Genomic DNA, 23737 nt, shown 5'->3' with positions numbered 1-23737 from the left:
GCGTTTACACTCGTCTTTTCAGTGTGTATGTGGACAACATCCGGATGCAGGGCGCATGCTAATGCCAAGTGTAAACGCAGCCTTATTTTGATGAACATGTCAGGTACTCACGCAGTCTCCAGTTTTTTAAACTCTGGGATGGGTTCAGGTTTCCTGCGGAATATCAGCCAGTAGACGAGCAGGCCCGCGATGAGGGAGAAGAGGAAGAGGTCCAGGCTACTGAAGAAGGGCTCGTCCTCATCCACCAGCTCCGGCTGAGTGGAGGGATCGCGCTGTGTGTCTGCCATTGATACGAGGAGCACAGCCGCTTCAAGACAAAACACACAACATACAGACTTACAGTCATGGAAATGTGGGATCATCTGAAAAGGACATTTTGGCAGACGCATTAACATCGGTAAGTCTCATCCATGTACGGTGTAGCCTAATCACACATTTAGTAACCTTGCACGGGCAGTTTTATCTAAGCCAAACAAAATATAAATAAATAAAAGCCAAGGTATGCACTAGTCTTGCCACAGTATGAGATCCACGGTCTAAAAGTCAAAACTATTAAAAGTTTAAAAATGAAATAAAATGAAACCTTGCCACAATACGGTTTGGTGGTACACGTTTAAAAAACGAATCAATGAGTAAAAAAATAACAATTGTGTGAATTTTCACACTTAAAGCATTAGTTTATCCGAAAAGTGAGGTGTCAGAGTAGTGCCTGTGTGGAGTGAACGATGACCTCTGATGGCCTTAACAAGAGGGAGGGTTCAGTCACAAGATGTGCAAAATAGTATATCTGAACACAATCTGTTTCAAGCCACAAATATCATATCACCTCTCAAAAGAAGGAAAACAAAGATATGTGAACAAACTGCAAGTTTAGGGTTGCATAGCACCGGCACTGTACAAGTGGGACAAGCGTAGCTAACACTGCGCATCGCCCGACTGCAGGAAGTGTCAAAGGGTTATTCACCCAAAAATTTAAATTCTTTCAGTAATTACTTCAACCCCGTAAGACTTTCGTTCATCTTCAGAACACAATATTTTTTTATTAAATCAAGAGCGGTCTCACTCCTCCATAGGCTTCCATTGTAATTTAAACTTGCCGGTCCAGAAAGTTATTAAAGACATCATTAAAATAGTCCAAGTGACTACAGCGGCTCAACCATAAGTTTATCAAGCGACGAGAATACTTTATTGTGCGCAAAAACACACAAAAGTAACGACTTTATTCAACTCTTGATTGTGTATCAACTATTGGCCGACGCTGGTCATGTGTGTGATGCTGGCCAATAGTGAGCCTCCGTTCGTGAACTCACTCAGAGGCACACACTGTGAGAAAATGAAGAGTTGAATAAAGTCGTTACTTTTGCACACAAAAAGTATTCTTGTCGCTTGATAAACTTATGGTTGAGCCACTGTTGTCACTTGGACTATTTTAACAAGTTTCAATTACAGTGGAAGCCTATGGAGGAGTGAGACGGCTCTCAGATTTAATCAAACATATCTTAATTTGTGTTCTGAAAGATGAACGAAAGTCTTGGAGGCGAACAACATGAGGGCGAGCAATTACTGACAGAATCTTAATTTCTGTCAGGACCACTATTGTCAAATATGATTGACAGTTAGCATACAGTTTGGATTGGCGGTATGGGTCTGTTCTGGGCGAGAAGTGAACTCCCTGCGCTTCGTGCAGCCGAGCATAGATAAGAGCAGCAATAACCCCCCTTGGGGTAAACACAACAGAACCAACATGAATGTATGCAAATATATTTAATTCAAGATTTTAAAGTACAACATAATTTGATAATTTATTCTGATTCAAGGGGAATCAAAATGCCAAATCCTGACTGGGCGACAGGAGGAGCTGGGGATGGAGGAGGGTAATTACTCCTGAGAAACGCGACAGCTGCTGATAAGGAGCTTATATATACGTATACGGTGATAGACGTCGTATTCCTACAGGTAGATGTGGATCAGCTGAGAGTCAGCTAACGCGAGCTTGACTAACGTGACCGGCCAGAACTGACGCTATGCTTGATGTTTGGGTGAACTAACCCTTAAGAGTTTGGACATCACGCTAACTGCTGATCAGCGCTATCAAATACGCATGAGATACATGAAATTTAATTAAGAAGTTGCTGTACTGTACACTGAACATTCAGCTCGTACTCCCAGCATTACAAGCACAGTGTGTACTAGATCTACTTCTGAGTCTATCTATCCAGCCCTACAGCACTAATGCAGTTTCACGTTCCTCATGCCTTCTGGATGAAGACGCAGAGCATAGACAGCGCAGCGAGTTGAGCTGACAGAGTTTAGCGGTTTGGAGAAGAGTAACGAGCACATGCACACTTTGGTCAGAGCGGTAACAATGTGCACAGTTAACACAGGAAGTGTCACGTTTAAGTGCGCACACATAAGGCCGCCTCACAAACAGCTCGCGAGTATAGCCCGGACAAGTTGAATCTACTTAAAAAATGTGAGCAAACTGGTTGCCCTAAAATAGTTAAGTAATCTTTACTTAAGAAATTCAAGTTAATTTAACTTAAAATGTATTGTAATATCAATTACTTTGCAGTTATTACACATAGTATATTTAAGTTCAATGTACTAATAAGTAAGTTACATTTTTGTCAAATGATATATTTTTAATTTGTTAAACTAGAAAATTAATAAAAAAAGCAAATAAACGTACACTGTAAAAATTAATACGCTATATCTAATCAACAGGCAACAGATTACAAGCAATATTATTAATTGAATTTAACCATTTAGAATTGAGTAATACATAATCAAATCAATTCCTTAAAAAGTTAACCATTTAAAATTTGTAACCAAAAAAGAAAAAAATTTAACAAAAATATCTGAATTAAGAATTCTTTATTTTTTTGCCAACATTGAAGACACCTGATGTTAACAAGCAGAATCACTGAAGGAGAAAACCATAATTAAAGTCACCATTGTGGAGATGAGTGTGTGTTTTAGTTGGGCTCTTGACCCTTAAATTATCAACTTTAAGATTTGTTTGGCTGCTGTGCATGATTTATAACAGCCAGATGAACAAAGAGAAAAGGTGATTTGATGGTGTTGGCCATCAAATGGAAAAGAACACCTTTTCTCTTTGTTCATCTGGCTGTTATAACTTATGTACAGCAGTCAAACAAATCTTAAAGTTGATAATTTAAGGGTCAAGAGCCCAACTAAAACACACACTCATCTCCACAATGGTGACTAAATTATGGTTTTCTCCTTCAGGGATTCTGCTTGTTAACATCAGGTGTCTTCAATGTTGGCAATAAAAAATAAAGAATTCTTAATTCAGATATTTTTGTTAAAAAAATGTTTTTGTAAATTTTACTCATTTTAAATGGTTAACTTAAGGAATTAATTTGATCAATTATTACTCAATTCTAATTTGTTAAATGTAATTAATAATATTGCTTGTAATCTGTTGCCTGTTGATTAGATATAGCGTATTCATTTTTACAGTGTACGTTTATTTGCTTTTTTTATTAATTTTCTAGTTTAACAAATTAAAAATAAATCAATTGACAAAAATTTAACTTACTTAGTACATTGAACTTAAATATACTATGTGTAATAACTGCAAAGTAATTGATATTACAATACATTTTAAGTTAAATTAACTTGAATTTTTTAAGTTAAGATTACTTAACTATTTTAGGGCAACCAGTTTGCTCACATTTTCTAAGTAGATTCAACTTGTCCGGGCTATCAGTGTACCAAATTGTTTTTAAATGGTGAAATACACACAAATGTACACAATTACCGCCGTGACTGCACGTAAACACAGTCATGCTTGTCTAAGTGAACGTATACAGTTGAGAAGGTTGTGTAACAGTATATTGGATCCATGCAGCTCTTAAAGGTACAATATGTAATATTTGTGCATTAAAATATCCCAAAATCACAAGGCCCAGTGTTATATATGAGCTGGAGTTGCCAGTCAGTGGCGTTATATCCGCTTACCCTCGGTTTCCGCTCGTAATGTGCGGAGTCCTGGACATATGCGGCAGTTGTAGTTGTAGTGTCTGTCAAGCAACAAACGTTAGCTTGTTTCGTGCAGTCGTTATGAACACAATTATTTTTTACCGATTGCAGCCGGTTCTGTCGACAAAGACAAGTCCCATAATCGTACGGGTCAATGTTATATATTCCAAATGTAGCATTCGGTAATAGTTATGTTTATGTAAGGAAAGTATTATTTGCTTTAGGCTTGTGTTTAGTTTATTGACATTGTTTATCACGTCTGGTGTTTATTGCCATGTAAATAAATATAGCATGTGTTATACATAAAGATTAATCAGACTTTTGGCAAATGATGTGGGTGTTCGAATGCACTTTTACAATAATTGTTAAGAACACGTAAAACTGCACAGCGTTATCACAACAATGAGTTCAACAAATACAGTAACATGATAACCAATGTAGTATTAAACCTTACTTTTCTTGCGGTTAATTCATTTTAATGAAATAAAAGCATATCATTAAACGCAACATTTATAAAAATAGAACTTTATCTCGAATTTTACATTTGATTCCTTATTAAATTTCTTTAGTAGGCTATTTCTTACCTCAATACTACCGTTAGACCTACTAACGATAGGGGGGGGGGGGGCATACTTGACTTTTATTTGTGTCTTTATTCTATTTTATTTATTTATGCTACTGCTTGTAAACAGTTTATTTGTTTTATCTTTATCTTTATGTCTTTTTTGTGAAATGAGGTGAACTGAGGCTTGTGCTGTGTTAGCCCCACTGTACAAACATTTAGGTGAGATAAATTACTATTACCTTTTTTGAAAAATGTCTAAATTGTATCCCCTCCTCCTTTTTGAATTAAAGGATTAGTTCACTTTCAAATAAAAATTTCATGATAATTTACCATGTCATACAAGATGTCCATTTCTTTCTTTCTTCAGTCGAAAAGAAATTAAAGGGCACCTATTATGACATTTAAAATGTTCCTAATGTTGTTTAGGGAGTCCCCAACAACAGTTTTACGTGCATGCAATGTCAAAAAACACTTTTGTTGTCGTATAATATGCATTTATTTTTACCTGATTTGCTCACCGACTCCCAAATGATTCGTTCAACGACTCGTTTTCCAAACCCCTCCTTGCGCGACGCTAATCTGCGTTGATTGGTCAGATGACCCAGCAGTGTTTACAGAGATAATACTTATTGTTTAACACGGAGTACAATGATGCTTTTATCAATTAAATCGTGTTATAATAATGATTATAGTCCACTGCTTTGTAGTTTGTAGTAAAAAACTAAAAATAAGATGAGGAATTTAATGTTATGTTAGCGAGCATAGCCCAGAGTTCATATTGTAAAAGCACAATCAGTCTTTGTTTGCGTTAGCCCGATGCATAAACATAACGTTTTTACAAAAAAAAAAAAAAAATGCAGTTATGTTACTACGAGGTATTACTCTATTATTTAAGACAACTCCGAAACCAACGACAAACACTTCACATATCTCAATACAATTGTCATTGAAGACCTAGAAGCTAAACGGTGCTTACACAACAAACAAAATAATTATTAAGCATGCTACATAAAACATAAAAGCAACAATTATTAATAACACTTACAGGTTGTGATACGGAGGAGGAAGCTGATGCAAATACACTTGGAACTGAACCTTCCTTCAATATCAGCCGTCGCGAATCCAAGTTTGATTGCATTTAAGTTGGTAAAGCAATCGTCTTCAAAATGGCGCGAACAAAGCACACGGCTCGGACTATACTTCTGTGGTATAGTTGTATATATGAATTGTAGCCACTTAGTCTTCAAATGCTCCTCCTTGGGCAGATGAAAAAAGTTGGCTTTTGAGCCGCACTTTAAGAACACAGCGTCTCGTCGCCATGATATTTTCCCTGCTGGCCTTGGAGCGCAATAAGTGGGCGTATCGTATTCAAATAACTTGACAAGTTGACGTCATCTAGTCAGAGAAAAAGCTTCGGTCTTCTAACGATTCATAAAAATGACTCAGAGTCGACTCTCACTTTTGAAAGACAATAACTTTATATACGGTGCAGTTTCATATTTCAAACTTTGCAGGATGTTTTTGTTCACTTAGATCTATGTTACACACTACATGAAAAGGTACATTTCAAAATTCCATAATAGGTGCCCTTTAAGGTTTTTGCGTTTTTTTCTAAAAAAAAAACAAATAATAATTAGCCTATATACGTTTTAACCACATGCCCGTCTTGTACTATCTCTGAAATGTGGCAGTCATTACGTCATCACGTTGGAAAAGTCACGCGTGGCATATTCGGAAGTACCGACCCAGTGTTTACAAGTGTGGAGTAGGAGGACCGTTCAAAGTTATTGTATGTTGAATGACATATCGCCATATGATTGACAGTTAGCATACAGTTTGGATTGGCGGTATGGGTCTGTTTTGGGCGAGAACTCCCTGCGCTTCATGCAGCCGAGCATAGATAAGAGCAGCAATAACCCCCCTTGGGGTAAACACAACAGAACCAACATGAATGTATGCACATATATTTAATTCAAGATTTAAAAGTACAACATAATTCGAGAATTTATTCTGATTCAAGGGGAATCAAAATGCCAAATCCTGACTGGGCGACAGGAGGAGCTGGGGATGGAGGAGGGTAATTACTCCTGAGAAACGCGACAGCTGCTGATAATACTGAAGAGCTTTCAAGATAGTGTCGTATTCCTATAGGTAGATGTGGATCAGCTGAGAGTCACGCGAGCTTGACTAACGTGACCTGCCAGAACTGACGCTACGCTTGATGATTTATGTGTATTTGTGTCAGTTTATTGTTTAAAATGGTCCTTACGTGCGCATATCCTGGATGTTTAACGACATCACGCGTGACCTTTCCAACGTGATGACGTAATGCGTGGCGCATCTCAAGAGATGGCACAAGACGGGCATGTGACGGGTAAAAAGCATATTATTATGTTTTAGAAAATGACCGATGGTTTGTCTAGATAAGACCCTTATTCCTCAGGTGGGATCGTGTAGAGACTTTGAAGCTGCACTGAAACTCACATTCGGACCTTCAAACCGCTGGTTGCCATTGAAGTCCATTATATGGAGAAAAACCCTGCAATGTTTTCCTCAAAAACCTTCATTTCTTTTCTACTGAAGAAAGACAGACATGGACATCTTGGATGACATGGGGGTGAGTAAATTATCATGCCATTTTTATTTGAAAGTGAACTACTCCTTTAACTGCGGTCTCATATTTGTTCATTTCCACAGCACAATCTTTATTAAATGCACTTCTTGTTTAATACGGTTGCACGATGTATCGTATTAGCATCCACAATAGTCACATAGCCTAGTGCTTGTAGTGCGATGTCAAGTATAGGGGTCATAGTTGATACGTGATCAGCTGACCCCAGGTTCAGGACGCATGTGATTCACAGATGAACGGCAAAGTTTAACCAGCATAGAGTGAAAGCTTATAGTTTGCTGTCCCTATAATGATATAATAACTGTTGTTATCAAAGTAAGTTTCATTCATACTTCTCCCCCTTTTAAACCAGTACAGATTTTCATACTGGTGGTATTGCCCCTCATAATCGGTATAACTGGTCTGGTTACCTTTTATCATGGCAAGCCTAGTATTATCAAACTAATCCTCTCTGGTTTCAAGCATTACTCATTCCTTTAGCTATTCATCCAAAAACAAACACTTGAATATCAGACTTAAATGTTAAATCTAAAGCCATACCATCAATAAAATTAATATCCAACCTTCTTTATCACCTGATGGCAAACAACACTACTTTTATCTCACAGCTTTGCTTATAAACATTGCCATGTTCAGCCTACAAAGTCCACATCACCACCATAGCAACCGGGCTCCTGTACCAACCTATCTATCAGTGCGGACATATTAAGAAGAGACTATAGTTTCGATCACCGTCACCTGAGGGAAAGGTGCTGTAAGTCATTAATACTGGGACTGTGAAGATCACTGGACATACAGCTGTTCAGTCATGATGTCCATTTTAAAATAGCTGTGTTAACAGTGCTTATGAAAGCCCATTTCCACCACATAAGAAAAAAAATCATGCTCTGGTGAATCAAAATTATGAGATGAAAAGTCAGAATTCTGACATAAGTCATAATTATGAGATTAAAAAAATCAAAATTATGACAAAGTTTTAGCCATAATTTAGGCTAGATTTTTCTTCTCATAATTATGACCTAACAGATTATGATTTTTCTTTTCTTATATGGTGGAAATGGGCTTTCATAGACTTTGTTCTACAACCTAAATTTCATAATTTTAAAAACTCAAGCTGTTGATATACGAGGAGGACTATAAAGGTTGTCAGATTTATCAAGTACATAAACTCAGATGTGGTAGTTGTTGCCCGTCCGTATTTAGCACTTAATTTTCTTACAAAATACAGCAGCTTCATAATGACTGGCCATAATTCATGCTCCCATCATGAAAATAAAGAAGAAGATTTTTTTTTTGTGAACCTTGCTTTGACAAATCTGTCAAACCATGTGTTCGAAAAAAAAAAACTGCTTTGTCAGAATCAGGAACATGATAAACATGATGAAGCATTTCATGCTTCAAACTCCAGACCAAACCACTACTAGTGATGGAAATGATTGGAGTCAACTGCAAATCATCTCTAGAAGAAACATGATATCTTTGCAATATTAATAATGTTCCAACTCAGATGATTTGATTACATTTATTTTACATACTTACTATTGTATTTAAGTATAGTATTTTAGTAAGTTAATTCATGGACTATGTGAAATTGCACTAAATATTCACATTTCACTTCTTTTTTTTTTTTTTTTACATTTAAGGCAAGAAGTTCACAATATATCATCAACATTATGTGAATCCTGAGGCCAAATTAATAACACGTTTAATGCCTGTGACTATTATTAACTACTTCCTCAACAATGCAGAAAACTATTAAATTACCAAATCACAGAGTATATTTTATTTATATAATCCTAAACGTAAAAAATATGTGGAAATCAACGAGCATACTAAAATGTTGAGCAAACATGGACATCTAAATTGTAGAATAAACTCTGAATCAAAACTCATTAGATGTGTAAGTTAGTTTGAGGTCATTTTGATTGTTTACTGTTTCTATAAACTGAAGAATAACACACTGAGAACTAAAGACACACAATACTAATCGGCTGCTCATCTTTAGCGGCGTCTAAATGCAGAAAGTTGACTTCCGTGTTGATACCAACTTTAAGAGATAGTTTTAAAACACACAAGTTTGAGAAAACTTCTTACCTGCTCCCTTCAGTGCTGACAAGAGACTCAGGCGATGCGGAACACTGGTGTGATGTCACTCCTCCGTCATCCACACTCGACCGCTCCATTCCTCCGAGAAGGGGGAGACCCGAAATATCTGTACATGTATGTATATTATTTTGCGTGTTTAAATAAAATCATATTTATATCTGTAGTGATTGATTTTCGTAGTTTCAAATATGTAGTAGTGTGTCCATATTTTGCGTAGTATAAAGCAGTGTAAGTTTTACAAAAATATATATATCCACCCGATGAAACAGTGGACGCGTCTAAAAAATGTTTTGTAATGTTGCATACGCTACGTGAAATAATCCATTTCAAAGTGCAACGGGTTAAGGGTGATGGTTATGCAATCATTAGGATGGTACAACATGTTTTCACGTCCCTGAATCCGCAGTTTTCCTCCGTCGTGAGGGTTACGAAAATATAACGACGTGAAACAAAAAGTTTGCCATGTTTTCTAATAATTAAACCTACCTGAATTGCCTTTCAATAAGGTGAGTATTAAATCGAAGTTTAATCTTTCACATAGACACGTATGATCAGATTATGTTTGGTCATGAAATTAGTAAATTAATTTTGCAAAAGTGAAATCTGGAATGGACTCAAGTAGCCCAGATGTCTTCCAAAAACGCCAACTTTTAATGTAAATTATTCACTTTTTTATTAAATGAACACTTAAGTTTTGATTAGTCAGTCTAATGAACTTCCGATCATCTGGTCAATCGAAACCCTTTATCTAGATTTTTCTTTATTCTTTACCCTTATTGATAGGCCTACTTTATTCACCACGTTATGTCAATCCAAACCCATAAGCCTATAATATTTGCAATGCAAATTTAAATATTTTTACATACCCACTGACCAAAGTTACATTCAAAATACGTCTTTTTGGCGTCTTTGTCATACGTTGAAAAGACATCTCCTGAAGAGCTTGAATGAAATTTTTTATTACATCTTTTTATGATGTCTTCTGAATGTCTGATATTTGACCTCTGTGCAATGTTAAAACTAGTTCAAATGTGGTCTTTGTTGACATATTTTTAACGACTTATAACCTACAGAACGAAAATATATGTCCATATATTTATGATCAACATATTATATGGTGTAAATATACTGAAAAATATATTAAATAATATATATTGTGTTAATGAAATATATTACAATAGGCTATATTGAATAATACATAAAGAATTGCCGCTTTTCATACATTGACAGATGTATTTACAATATATTTACACTAAAATTAGTTGAGTGCACTTACAAAAAGGTGACAAACGTGGAAACCGATTGCCTTAAATTTCTCAAGGATGTTTTACTCAAAGTTGTTAGTTGTTAAAGACAAGACAGTGTGTTGGGACAATGATAGACTGTGCATTTATTTCTATTTATTAAACTGAAACTTAACTGAATTAAAGTTAATAGACATTAAGCAATATGCAGCATATCCAAACCATTTAGAAACCATTTAAATCCCAACAGAACATGAAACACTTACAGATCTCAGCAGAGATAGAGTGAACACTAAATCAAACATTGATCACCATAGCCGTAACCACAAACTTTATTATTTTCAATAAATCATCAACATATAAACCTCTGTTAATTCTCAATAAGAACGTCTGTAGATGTATGACAGAAATCAAGTCACTCTGGTCAGTAATAAGTGAAGCTGGTAAAGCTGTTTTGTTGTTTAATCCTCCTCTGCTGAGATCTTGAGAGATCTGTTAGGTGATGATACACAGGGCAACTGTTTGAGCAATGTTACCGAGCGATTGTTGCTTGGGCACTTTCCCATTGAGAATGGGCAACACATTTCTATCTGGATGATTTAGATGGGTCGTGGGCCCCGTGTCTCACCTGGTTGCCCAGCATTGACGGCAACATTGCTCAAAAGTTCCCCAGTGTATCATCACCTTTGGTGTTTAATGTTCTGTTGGGATTTAAAGTGTTTCTGTTGTCTGAGTTTTGTGGGTCACCATTATACTGAAGAGTAGAGTATGTTCTTCAGTCTAGAAGAAACAATGAGAATATGCTGCATGTTGCTTTATTTAAAAGGCATGTAACTCTATTGCAGAGATTTTTTTTGTTTTGTTTTTTAAAATTGATTTATTCAGTTAATTTTCAGACATGCACAAAATATTTGCAACTTAATAAATATAAATAAATCCAGTCTGTAATCGTTCCAACACTTCACAGTTATTGTCTCTGGTTCGTTCTTCCTATTCCAGTTCTGTCTGCTCCTCCATCATCTCTTCTACAGATCTACCGAAGTATTTTTCTATAATCGGATATCAGTTTTGTAATATCGGATACACCAGTAAATGGCGGAATGTTGTGGCCTTATTAGCCACGTTTCCATTACCCTTCAAATTGCGCGAATTGAAAATATGCCAAATGGAAACATGTAAATTTCGCAAAAACGCCCATTTATCGCAAAAAAGTTTTTACGTTCGCATGAGGTGTTTTTTCAGGCAATTCGAAAAATAAATATTTTGCAAAACTGCAATTGAAAACAGTTTTTGCGCATTTACAGGTCACCTGACGTAGATGACGCGGTGTGTTTGGACAGGATACGAGACAGAGTTCTTTATTAAATTCATAAAAGAGAAAAGAATTACAGGAATACTGGATTCTAAGCCTCAAAGAAATGCCACAATCCAGACCTCGAAGCAGATATGAGGGAGAAACACTCAGAAACACTCACAAGTATAAGGGTCTTTCCTTGCCATTAATGCTTGGATAACACACCTACATCTCCTTCGATTAATAATAATGGCTAGCATGGGCGTAGGTTTAGGGGAGGACACTAGGTAGCCTACTAGTCCCAATCAATATTTTAAGATGAAAAAATTGTCCCCACCAATATTTTAGCGAACTTCTTTGTCGCAGGGTTTTTCCTGCATAGAGAATTAGGGAGGCGTCAAATTTCGTGCCGCCTTGGCTAGTTCGGTGGCTGGGATATACACAAACCTACCAATGTGCGTTGCCATGATTTTTGGAATGACATCGGTTCATGGAAACGGCGCATTTCGCAATAGTTTTTTGTAAACATTTAGAAAAAAACGCACAACTTTTGCGCAGATCTGTAATGGAAACAGTACCTATTGAGAGTTGCGCATAAGACCGCCATTACAGCACTGTGTGTCCTAAGGGAGATGAGTCAACAACAGTGTGCATAGGTAAAGTAACTTGCTTTGCTTTAATAAATAAACTTTATTTAACATAACAGTCATTATCTGCACAGATGAAATGTGTTACATAAATGCTTGATATGTAGTTTAAACTTGGCGCTAAGAAATCGAGACACACTAATATGTCATGTCCCAAAAACGTAGCTTTACATAAATGAAATAAAACGGCCCTGAATCAGTGGCCTTACAATGATGTATTCACTGTTTTGTTACTTTCCTAACAATAAGGGCCTTCTTATTACGATGTAGTTGTCTTCCCTTTTAAAACTGTATTTTAGTAAATTATTACGTTTATGCAAAGTTGAAAGACTCCCCTGCTATATTTATTTATTCTACATTTGAAAACATTAAATGTGTACATTTATTTTTCCCATGGTTAATATTAGTGTTGCTGCTGCTGTTAGACACACATTTTATTTGTGTAATATGGAAGACTACTAACTTTCAACATCTTTTTGTTTTTAAGATGACTAAAAGGAGGAAAAATCCAAGTATGGACTTACTTCACACAATCATTACCAAGGGTGGAAGAGTGCCAAGAGTTGCAGAGGAATGTAAGCGTGGGGTTAAAAAGGCATCAAGACATCCAAACTACACCTCCCAAAATATTTGAAAAGGAGACAAAGTGGCAGACATCTGATGCCTGCTCAAAAACACTTGACATGATGCTTACAGTGATAATTGCATCAGAAAATCAACCTTTCACAATATTTGGAAAAAAAGGATTTCAGAGATTCATGGCTGCTTCAGAACCAAGAAGAGTAAGACTGCACAGAGTTGTTAACCAGTTTTCACAGCAGAATAGTTGAAGTGCTGCTAAAGCCTGATAAAGCAGATTATAACTTGGCTTTTACCATGACTGCTGGTCTGGTGCGACTGAATCCCTAATGAGACTAACATGCCATTTCATTGATGATTAGTGGATTCACAGACAAGTCATTCTGAACACAAAGCAAAGATTTGATAACATCCGGGGAAGTGCATTAGTGAGGCATGCTGGACCAATGGCAAATTGACAAAGACAGAGCCGTTCTTGTTCTTAGGGACAGTGGTGCTACCATTTTTAAAGATATGAGAATTACTGAACTGCCTGACTTGATCTGCAGTGGCCTCACTTTACATCTTGTTGTCAATGATGTCCTTAACTTACTTAAGAGTTGTTCAAAGTGGGATACCCATTTGAATAATTCATTATCATCCAAACAGCGTCTAGCACTGATCCAGCAGGAGCTTGGCCTACCTGTACTAGCCATCATCCAGGCTGTCCCCACCCGATGGAAATGCACTTAGCACATGCTGGTCAGGATGCAAGAGCAAAAATGGGCTTTGAACATATATGCTAGTGAGCATGGTGGGTTCGCCAGCCTAAGTTCTGCGCAGTGGAATATGTCCTGTAATATTGAGACCCTTGAGATGAGCCACTACAAAAGTTCAGTGTTGTTCATCATCCCATCTGTCAAAGTCCTGTAGATGCAAGGACCGCTTCTCATGGGATTAAATCAATGAAACGAGTTGTTGGAGAGTCTCAACCATCGGTTTGCAAAAGTGGAGGTGAAATATGTGGGGCTTGCCTGTCTTCTGGATTTAAGATACAAATCACATGTATTTTCATTTGACACCACTCTGGTGAGGAGACATGGTCATTTGATTGCAGTACCTTTTCAAAAAAGCCCCAGGCAGAAGAATCAAAAGAAACTGATTGATGATATGTATGACACTTTACTTGGTACTAGCTCTGAAGTTGCTGGGTCTAGCCTTGAAGGAGGGCTTCAGCGGTGACTTCTGGAACCGGTAATTGATGGATAGACGGGCAAGCTACTTGAACGGTGGAAACAAAATAAGAAAAGAGATGAGGACTCTGAGAGAATGGAAAGTGACAGTGAAGAAGGAGAAGGCATGGCTGGTGAGGAGAGACATGGACAGGTGACACTACCAGGCAGCAAGAAAATAGGGGAAATGCAGCTCTTAAGAAGACAATGAAAATTGGGGACAAAATATTAACTTTTTCAACAGACCAAATTAGGGTATTGGGCAGACTAATTAAGGCATTGGAGCAATGGCACAGTTAAGAAGGTGTTAAATTGACAGGAATCAGAACCCTGCAAAGAAGATGCGATGTGTTAAATGTGAGCCTGGACTGTTAACAGAGGTCTTTGGTTTCCTAAAATTAAAGGTAGATGGATTGACAGACCTTGAAAGGAAGTGTGCGTTGTCCTTGGATGAAATGTCAATCACTCCAAGTGTGGAGTTGCACATGCTCACAGGCAAATCTGGTCACTTTGATAAAATGAAGGTTGGCCTTCCTCCCAGCGTATTCAGTAAGGCAACAAGTACTGGGTTAAAATACATGGCTCAGCAAGAAAACCACCTTCTGTCCTACCTGACTACAGCAGTGTTCATGGTGAAAGTTGATCATTGGATCTATCTGATTGTCATCCAATTACAGCCCTTGCCAGCATGTGAAAAATCCCAAACTGCAACACAGCACAATGATGACAGTCCTGCTGGGGAAAACAGTATCTTAGTGAACCTTAAAGAGTTCAAGACAGGTCGTCCCACCCAAGAAGGAACTATTTAGGACTAAGACTGGTTCCTCGCTCATGGAGCTCCCCAACTCAGTCAATATCCTGCAAGCTTACATTATGCTGTGGAGTACACAGATTAAAGGCAAAAACACTTAAAATATGCATATCTTGGAAGAAAGAGCCAATCCAAAAAGATTGAAAAAAGACCAACAGTAGCCAAGCTTCAACATCCAGCAACCAGCTAACAGCTCCAAAGGTCAAATGCATTGGTCATTGAAATGGAGACACTTGGAGTAACCATTGTTCCAACACCCAGCCGCAACCAGTCCTCCAACTGCTGGCAACCAGTCAACATCACTGACCATCCACCCGTAACATCCTTGGTCATCATCATTCCTGACCAGGACCATCATTGATCCTCACCCTGCAGCACTCCTGGCATCAATCATCACTGCAGCATGATTCCTTAAACTTATTATTTGTAATATATATTACATATTCAGTGTCATGTTTGGTTTTGTATCAGGTTTTCATGTCACAGTAATGTTCCGGGTTTTGTTATGTGATTTCCTGATCCCATCATGTGATGCTGTCATGTACCCCATTTGTGTTATGTCTCTTGTCAAGCTTTGTTAGTGTAACCCATTGCTTGGTGAGTTTGTCAAGCCTGTTCTGTTCATAGTCAAGCCTGTTCAAGTCTGAAGTCTGTTAAGATATGTTTTAGTTTGGTTTGTATTCTCTTTAAATAAACTGCCCATGTTCACATTTAACCCCTTCACTGGACTTGCATTACTTTCAGTCATATAATCGTTATATAAAATAGCAGTATAGTACACATTTAACATGATTCCTTTGCTGGCTCCTCAGAGCACCTGACCTGCATTATTACTGATGCTCCATTACAGAGCAGTCCTGGAAGCAGGTTATGTGACATACCTGAGTTAGTTAAAGGTAAGAAAGTGGATAACCTTAACTTTCAGATGAAAAAACGGAGGTAAATATCAGGGTATGTAAGTAGCCATAGCAAATTGCTCTCTGAACATAACCTGAGTTAGTTTACTTTAGAGATGTTCAGCGCATGCGTGCCCTATTGATGAGGCTCCAGTGGGCGTGACAGATTGCAGTCTGCTCTCTGCAGGGCCTGTAGGACCAGAAAAAGATCCCAAGAGAGGATGAGGTGAGGTCTAGGAGAGTTTAGCCTAACCACTGTCCTCTCAGGAACACTAGTTAGGTCACCCACCGTGTCGTGGTCAGATTGTGCCCTGCCTCTGAGAAAACAAGGTCCTTCTTCAGGGGAATCTGCCAGGGAGGAGCCGAAGCCATCAGCGTGAGCTCCGAGTACCAAGACTGGTTGCAGTCGCATCCACCAAGGCTCTGGTGCGAGCGCTCGATGTCTGACCATCGTGAAAATAAGGGCCATGAACATTGTGTGTTTGTGACCCAGGGAAAGAGAAAAGTACTCTTTTAATGACCATGTAAGATAAGGCTCACCTCGGCTGAGGCGAAGGGGTTTAGTGTCATTGCCTCGCATGCTGGCGATTGGTGTTCGAGACTGACTTGGAGCGGTCAGTATAAGAAAGAAGAGATGAGTGTGTTTGTTTGGGTAGATTTTAAATATCAACAATATCCAACAGCCTTTTTGAAATACCGCTTACCCCACCTTTAAGTTCGCATTCGCCGCTGAGGCCTCGCACCCGGAGGTGAAAGGACCAGGTCGGGGAGCAGCTGAGGAGACTCTCGGCCTCTTGAAGAAGTATGCGAGCCATGACGTCCCAATGGGCATGCTCTCGCAGTGAGCACATGAACCATCCATGAAAGTGGTTAAGTGTGGGCATGGCCCAAACAGTGCAGACAGTGACCGTGGCCGTCCGAGGGAGAGATATCGCCTGCTTCCAGAAGGACACGGTTGGAATGGTATCTTTAAAAAGACGCGATTCGCTGTGCAGCTCTTTTAGAGGAATTTGCTCTTCTGTAAAGGAAATTGTCAGGTAAATTAACCAAAGATATGGTTCATTTATGTAGTATATGGAATTTATGTAGCATGATATTTACATGCTCCTCTGGTTCATGTCCTAAACACCATGGTGGTAAGCGGGTACTTTGTTGTATGCGACATGTTTATTGCGAAGTGTGAAGAGTGCAGGTGAGTCTATCTTTGGGAACAGTAATAAAAAACTGTGGTCACGAACTAGAGCGCACCCTGTTTCCCAACCTACCTTACAGGCGTCACCCTATTTTTAGCTTCACAAGGTTCCCTGGGTGCCCATAATGCTTTTTTATTATTATTAATTGTTAAATTATTCAAAAACATTTAAGGAAATAAAGAGATAGAAATAAGAATGGTAAAAGTCCTTGGTCTATAAAGTAATCAATTGAAGTATTTGCAAATAATTTATGTTTAAAAAAATATGCACACATTCACTCTTAATCGTATGTCTCTTAATTTCTTGTCTCGTTGATATTGATATTTGGGCTAGTTTGGACTATTTTGTTTAGTCTTTTTGAATAGATCTTTTTGATCGTGCTGGTTCTTTTCCGCAGACCTGGCAACTGTATCACTGTATCTGCATGTTTTCGTGTGCTAGCAGGACTTGTAAAGGAGCTGTGCTCGAGTACTGATGGTGACTAGCGCCTCTGCATGCAGCAGAAATATGTTGCATTGCACCCTACTGTCTATGATTGCATCCCCCTCTCAATCTCTTATTAATGTAGCAGCGCATCGTGCCGTAACTCCAGTCCTCCAGGAGTCGCTGCGGCGAGGATTCGCAGATCATCCCCGAGTTTGCGAGCGAGGAAGAGGCGGGCAGGAAGAAACGCAGCACTGGAGCACCGCGTTGAGCTGAACATAACCAACCATGTCAATATTTACACCTACAAACCAGATCAGGCTAACAAATGTTGCCGTCGTGAGGATGAAGAAAGGAGGGAAAAGATTTGAAATAGCCTGTTATAAAAACAAAGTGATGAGCTGGAGATCTGGAGCGTGAGTGTGTTATGAAAAACTCATAATATTATTTATTATATATATATTGTGTTTATAATGTTATTGTTTCTATTAACAATGTTAACGTGTTAAATTACTGATACATTAGCCTACTATTGGACGGATTTTTATTGCGTACCTTTGCTTGTTTTGTTGTTTTTGATATTATTTATATAAATAGTAGCTTTTGAAGAGTGCTCACACTTTGGCACACTCTTACCAACTAGCGCCAGGGTCACATCTTTCTTTTAACTATGGGTCACATCTTTTTTTTACAGTCTATGGTTCACACACACACACACACACATACACACACACACACACAACATGCTCTGCAGTGCAGCACGCGCTCGTTGTGTTGTCACATATGATATGACGCATTTGCAGTGCGCAGCTGTTTACTACAAACAACATGTATTCATTATTTTTATTTCAAATACAGAAGTGTCTTTTACACTGTACAGTTATACAATCGGTCATAGACGTATTCACATTTAAGGCAAGACACCACATGTGTATAGGGTAAAACAACAACAACTAATAGATAAAACCATACTTCCCCAGTTGATTGATTTGCACCTTTTTTTTTAAATTACAAGTGTTCTGAAATGTTATGTTTAAATATGCAAATTAGGCGTTTTCTAATTAAATATGCACTAATTTGCATACATTTCTTGAACAAAAATCTGAACATTTGAACATTCAGGGTTTTTTTCCCATATTTTTTTATATTAGAGTAAAAGTTTTTTACAGGGGAGATTTTGGATCTTTTTATCACATCCGAAAATACTGTCAGAAAAATTATTAATTTTCTCAGACAAATTATAACTACAACTACCCCCTCTGTAAAAACCAGCTTCAGAATATAGATAGGAATAAAACTGAAGTTTGGTGTATGTAAGTGTTGCTTCAGCGCGCGCAGATCAGCAAAACTAGACTCTTTAAACAAAGAAACCGATGAAGTGTGTGTATCTGCAGGTCGGAGTGATGGGTGTGATGTCTCACCGCTCCTGAAGACATTGCCGAACCGCATCCGTGTGAACGCTCTAATCTGTTAACATGTTAACAATACGCACACAGAGTGTGTGTGACCCTGGCGTGAGACCTCTTTCAGTGGTCAAACGGAAAAAATAAAGTCTTTACATTGATTTGTTAGGAAGTATCAACATCACATTCACACTGGTGTTTTTAGGAACCCAGACAATATTAATAATGAAATTATATTCAATAAAGTATTTGATATTATTAATATTACCTCTAATTGTAGCAAAATAAGACAGAAATATATTACAACTGTAAAGTACAATAAAAATATTATAATAATTAATAATTTTATTTTTCACTAAGTTATTAATAAATATGTCCTGAATTCTTCACAAAAGTGAAACCCTCAAGCTGTACGTGTGTAAATGAACACAGTGGGCTCTTCGGTCTAGAAACGCAGCGCATTAGACTGCCATTGCAGCCTTTTGCTATTTGAAAGGCCATATCGTTTTTATTTAATTTGACTATTCATGCAGTTAATTATTAGCTTTTATCAATCCACAAAGCCCCATTTTGGAAACCCTGTCTTGGATTTGTAAGGTTATATGAAGTAATGGATCACTTGGTAAAACGATTAGTAATTTTCTTAAGTGACATTACTGTAATGTGCACGCATCAACTGTGCTTCCAGGGAGAAAGACCTTGATGAAGTCCTGCAGACGAACACCGTGTTTGTGAATGTGTCTAAGGGTCAGGTGGCGAAGAAAGAGGACCTGTCAAACGCTTTTGGCACGGATGACTTGACAGAAATATGCAAACAGGTGAATTTCAGACTCCGCATGATCATCTGTGTGTTCACAGGAAGAAGAAGAAGATTGTTTTCATCATTACAACAGTGTATTCAGTTGACATGTTTTCTCCGAATCCTTCCATGTGTTCAGGTTTTGTCTAAAGGAGAGCTGCAGGTGTCGGACAGGGAGCGGCAGAGTCAGCTGGAGCAGATGTTTCGGGATATCGCAACTATTGTGGCAGAAAAATGTGTGAACCCCGAGACCAAACGCCCGTACACAGTCAGCCTCATAGAGAGAGCGATGAAGGACATTCACTTCTCCGTCAAGGCGAACAAGAGCACTAAACAGCAGGTGAGGACACACTGATCATGTGACGATCTGTGTGTAGCCACACACCAGGCTAATTACATGACCACTGAAGAGGTCACTAACATCAAGTGATGCTGTTTGATAGCAGGGCTTGACATTAACTCGTACTCTCCAGCTACTGTGGCAAGCGGTTTCCCAAAGTTACTAGCCTCTAGGGATGCTCATATTGACTGTTTAACCGTTAACCGAAAGTAAACATTTTGACCGATTAATACTATCAGTTAAACGGTGTAAAAGTAAAAAAATAAAGATATATTTTTAGCTTTTTTTGTTGTTGTTTGTTTGCTGCATGGTTAAAAAAAATAGTATATAGCCTATATTTGTTAACTCAGTCACGGGGAGCATCAGCACGCGCAACCGCACGCGCCTAAAGACATATTTTGCTGAGCAAGCTAACGTTAAATGAAGCAAGCGAAAAGAAGTAGCTGCCTACTGTGTGGGACCATTTCGACAGAAAGGGCGACGAAGTTACTTGCAAAATATGCTACGCAGTATTAAAATAAAGCAGTAGTGCGAGTACAGTGCAATCGGCTATCACTGCGAAGCAAACATCCACACGCAAATGAAAGGCGCTTTCCGAAGTTGGCCACTAGCGATACGCTATCTCTGTATTCCCGGGACATCTGTGCCATCGGAGACCCAGACTAACCCCACGTCATGTAGACATGTTACTTAAAAAAAATAAGAACTAGACAAGCTGTGGATTGAGGCCTGCTATTTTTATTTGACGAAAAAACTTAGTCTGATGGGGAAAAAACCCTGCTTTTTCAAAGCTTCAACCTGATTCAGTGTTTTCTTCTTGTCATCTTAAATTGTTAATTATTTAAGTTTAAAAAATATATTTAGTGTAGGCCTATATTTTTTTTAATATATATTATTTAATTCTGTTTTTCTCTGTTGTCACTGTCAGAAACGCTGCAGGTGCGTGATCATGTGGATCCAGGTTCTGCTGTTGGTCTGTTCTGCTGCTGTATTTTTAACGGGTCACAGACACTCGTTAATTTTATTTTTATTTAATGCCGATTCAATATTATAATCTTATCAGTTAACGGTTAATAATCGGATAACAAACGCCGGTTGTCGGTCGGGAAAATGAACTGAAATGAGCATCCCTACTAGCCACTCAGCATTTTTACTGGCCACAATTCTGACATCGAACTGCGATATAGATATTTTACAGTTGATCTCATAATTGGGCAGCAGGTTTATTAGGCTGCTGTCGCTTTAAGACCCGATGCACAGATCCATCACACTGTTCTTTCTCCACTGTTTACTTTCACTTAAAACATAACTGACCGTTTACGTGAATACTCGCCAAGACTGGCACTTTGTCATTATTTTGTGTGCATTCGACTGTATGAGCAGCAAAAATGAACTTTATGGCTTTATGGCTTTATGCACGCACACTTCGGGGTGTGAACCCAAAATCTGCGAGAATGAGTAAAATGATGCGCAATACACAGTGTCTAGAGGAGTGACGGCGTTACACACCACTGAAATCCACCCGGTCGGCGGGTGTTGACGTCGAGCCCTGGTTGATAGTGATATGTTCTCTAAGCGTACGTTTACACCTCAGCGATATGCTTAAAACTGAAGTTTTCCTTTGAGTTTTCCGCATACAGACATTGTCAAAGCGATCCTCATTCACACGATCCGTGGAAACGACTAAAAACGCTGTGTTCTGCGCTATAGACTGAACACGTAATACGCATGTGCAAGACTGTGTCTTTGTTGTTTACACGGAGACCGCTTTCAAAAGTTTGCATGCACCCAAAATGCCGTTTTCGTGTGCATGAACGGCCAAAACGCATACAAAGTTTACAGTTTTCAGTTGAACTGCTGTGGTGTAAACGCCCCTGAGAGTCTGATGAAGGTCAGTGCCGCCCCCTCCAGGCTCTCGAGGTCATCAAGCAGCTGAAGGAGTCCATTCAGATTCAGAGAGCGCACATGCGGCTGCGCTTCGTCTTGCCAGCCAAGGATGGGAAGAGACTGAAGGAAAAGCTCCGGCCGTTAATCAAGGCCGTGGAGGACGAGGACTTTGATGATCAGCTTGAAATGGTAAGAGTCTTCCGGGTCAGTCCATTACATTTTATAGACAGGATGTCAAGAACGTGACCAAATATTTAACCTTTGGTCTATAAACGAGGGATATACCAGCATGATCAACTAATCGACTAGTTATCCCACAACAGACAAGTTTATAAGTGAGTTTAGATGAACTTTCATTTTTAATTAACAGAGATGCAACTTTTTTTTGTTGTAATTTTAAGTGTCAATTTAGTATTTCTCTGCAGTCTGTTCTCTCTTTGTTGTGCACCAGCATGTGGTTGCCACGGCACCAGCACTACCAGTGCCAGTCACATTTCACAGTTCTCAGTACCAATTTCAATACATTAGCAAAAACGCTTGGACTTTTTTTATTAACTAACAATAAGGATGAATAAATACTGTAAATGACACCTTATTGTACTGATGTGTTACTGATATTTATGATGATAATGATAAAAAATACATTTAAACAGCACGTAGTCTTCAAATATTTATAAGTTCACATTTATAAAAAGATCAAGTGAAAATTGTGTAATACAGAAGGACATTTTTTGTCCCGTTATTTTGTCCCGTTATTATGTTATTTTGTCCCGTTATTGTGTTATTTTGTCCCGTTATTATGTTATTTTGTCCCGTCTGTTGCTCTCATTTCGGATTCATTCATGAATTTAAATAGTTAATTTTCAGTGTACTGAACTGCACATTACATATGTAATGATGATCATACTAAGAAGGACAGAGGCTTCGGCCATCCCGAGCTCAACAGCGCCCCATATATTCTCCAACGTAAATCTGTAATATTAATATATATATATATATATTCATTTGAGGATGTTTGTACTAAAATGGAAATAAAGACTAGACAGATTTGGCAGATTTGATGTGGCATCTAAATATCACATACTGGAAATGCATCTGCTATTATAAACCGGTGTTTATATGAAATGAAATATTGATTATATATTAGTTTGAGTTAAGGTGATGGTGTTTCCCGCGTGTGTTTTCCTCAGGTGTGTTTGATAGATCCAGGTTGCTTCCGTGAAATAGACGAGCTGATCCGCTGCGAGACTAAAGGAAAGGGAACACTGGAGGTGCTCAGTCTCAAAGACGTGGAGGAAGGAGACGAGAAGCTAGAGTGACCTCTTCATCTTCGCCTCAACACATTAAACTATTGCGGATTCATTTTACACGAGAGCCTCTTTAACCAGTTATATCACTTTTTGCAGCAGTATTTTTGCAACTGGAACAGGATTGGTAAATTATTTAAAACTGTTCCCAAAAAGACAACATTTTGCATGGTTGCAATAATTTATTTTCTGTGAAAATTTGAATTGTTAGATTAATAAGAGAAATAATAATAATATACAATAAATTATACAATGAAGCATCGTCACCTAGTCCTTATGTTATCATTTAAATGTGCTCGCTTGGTGCCAGATAAACCTTCTTATAGTTTATTAGTTAGCTTGTTTTATAATTTAATGATGTAAGAAAAATATATGACATGAATTCTGGCCGGGAA

The 23737-nt window shown here is 38.2% G+C and overlaps 2 protein-coding genes across 2 annotated transcripts in view; one reads left to right on the top strand and one right to left on the bottom strand.

Annotated features, from left to right (window-relative positions):
- The window catches only part of porb (P450 (cytochrome) oxidoreductase b), a 36768-nt gene extending 27338 nt beyond the window's left edge, over positions 1-9430 (bottom strand). The window contains exons 1-2 of the mRNA XM_079611256.1: positions 9297-9430; positions 112-307 (exon numbers count right to left, since the gene is read on the bottom strand). Of these exons, the coding sequence (XP_079467382.1) occupies positions 112-287 (176 nt within the window). The 5' untranslated portion in view covers positions 288-307; positions 9297-9430. The remainder of the gene's footprint in view (positions 1-111; positions 308-9296) is intronic.
- An 8366-nt stretch (positions 9431-17796) lies between these two features.
- On the top strand, positions 17797-23604 carry sbds (SBDS ribosome maturation factor). The gene is made up of 5 exons (XM_079611262.1): positions 17797-18022; positions 19698-19827; positions 19948-20148; positions 22060-22224; positions 23226-23604. The coding sequence occupies exons 1-5, from the start codon at positions 17895-17897 to the stop codon at positions 23352-23354; spliced, it is 753 nt and encodes a 250-aa protein (XP_079467388.1). The 5' UTR covers positions 17797-17894; the 3' UTR covers positions 23355-23604.
- The last annotated feature ends 133 nt before the right edge of the window (positions 23605-23737 follow it).

Source organism: Phoxinus phoxinus, assembly GCF_949152265.1.
Source record: "Phoxinus phoxinus genome assembly, chromosome: 4".
NCBI lineage: Eukaryota > Metazoa > Chordata > Actinopteri > Cypriniformes > Leuciscidae > Phoxinus > Phoxinus phoxinus.
The sequence above is the reverse complement of the archived record's forward strand: the minus strand, read 5'-3'. Positions and strand labels throughout refer to the sequence as shown.

What these genes read in the sequence shown, in the direction of transcription:
- sbds (XM_079611262.1), top strand. Translation starts at nt 17,895, where the DNA reads ATGTCAATATTTACACCTACAAACCAGATCAGGCTAACAAATGTTGCC. An exon ending in ATGAGCTGGAGATCTGGAGC is followed by an intron (nt 18,023 to 19,697) that starts GTGAGTGTGTTA and finishes CTGTGCTTCCAG; the next exon opens with GGAGAAAGACCTTGATGAAG. An exon ending in TGACAGAAATATGCAAACAG is followed by an intron (nt 19,828 to 19,947) that starts GTGAATTTCAGA and finishes CCATGTGTTCAG; the next exon opens with GTTTTGTCTAAAGGAGAGCT.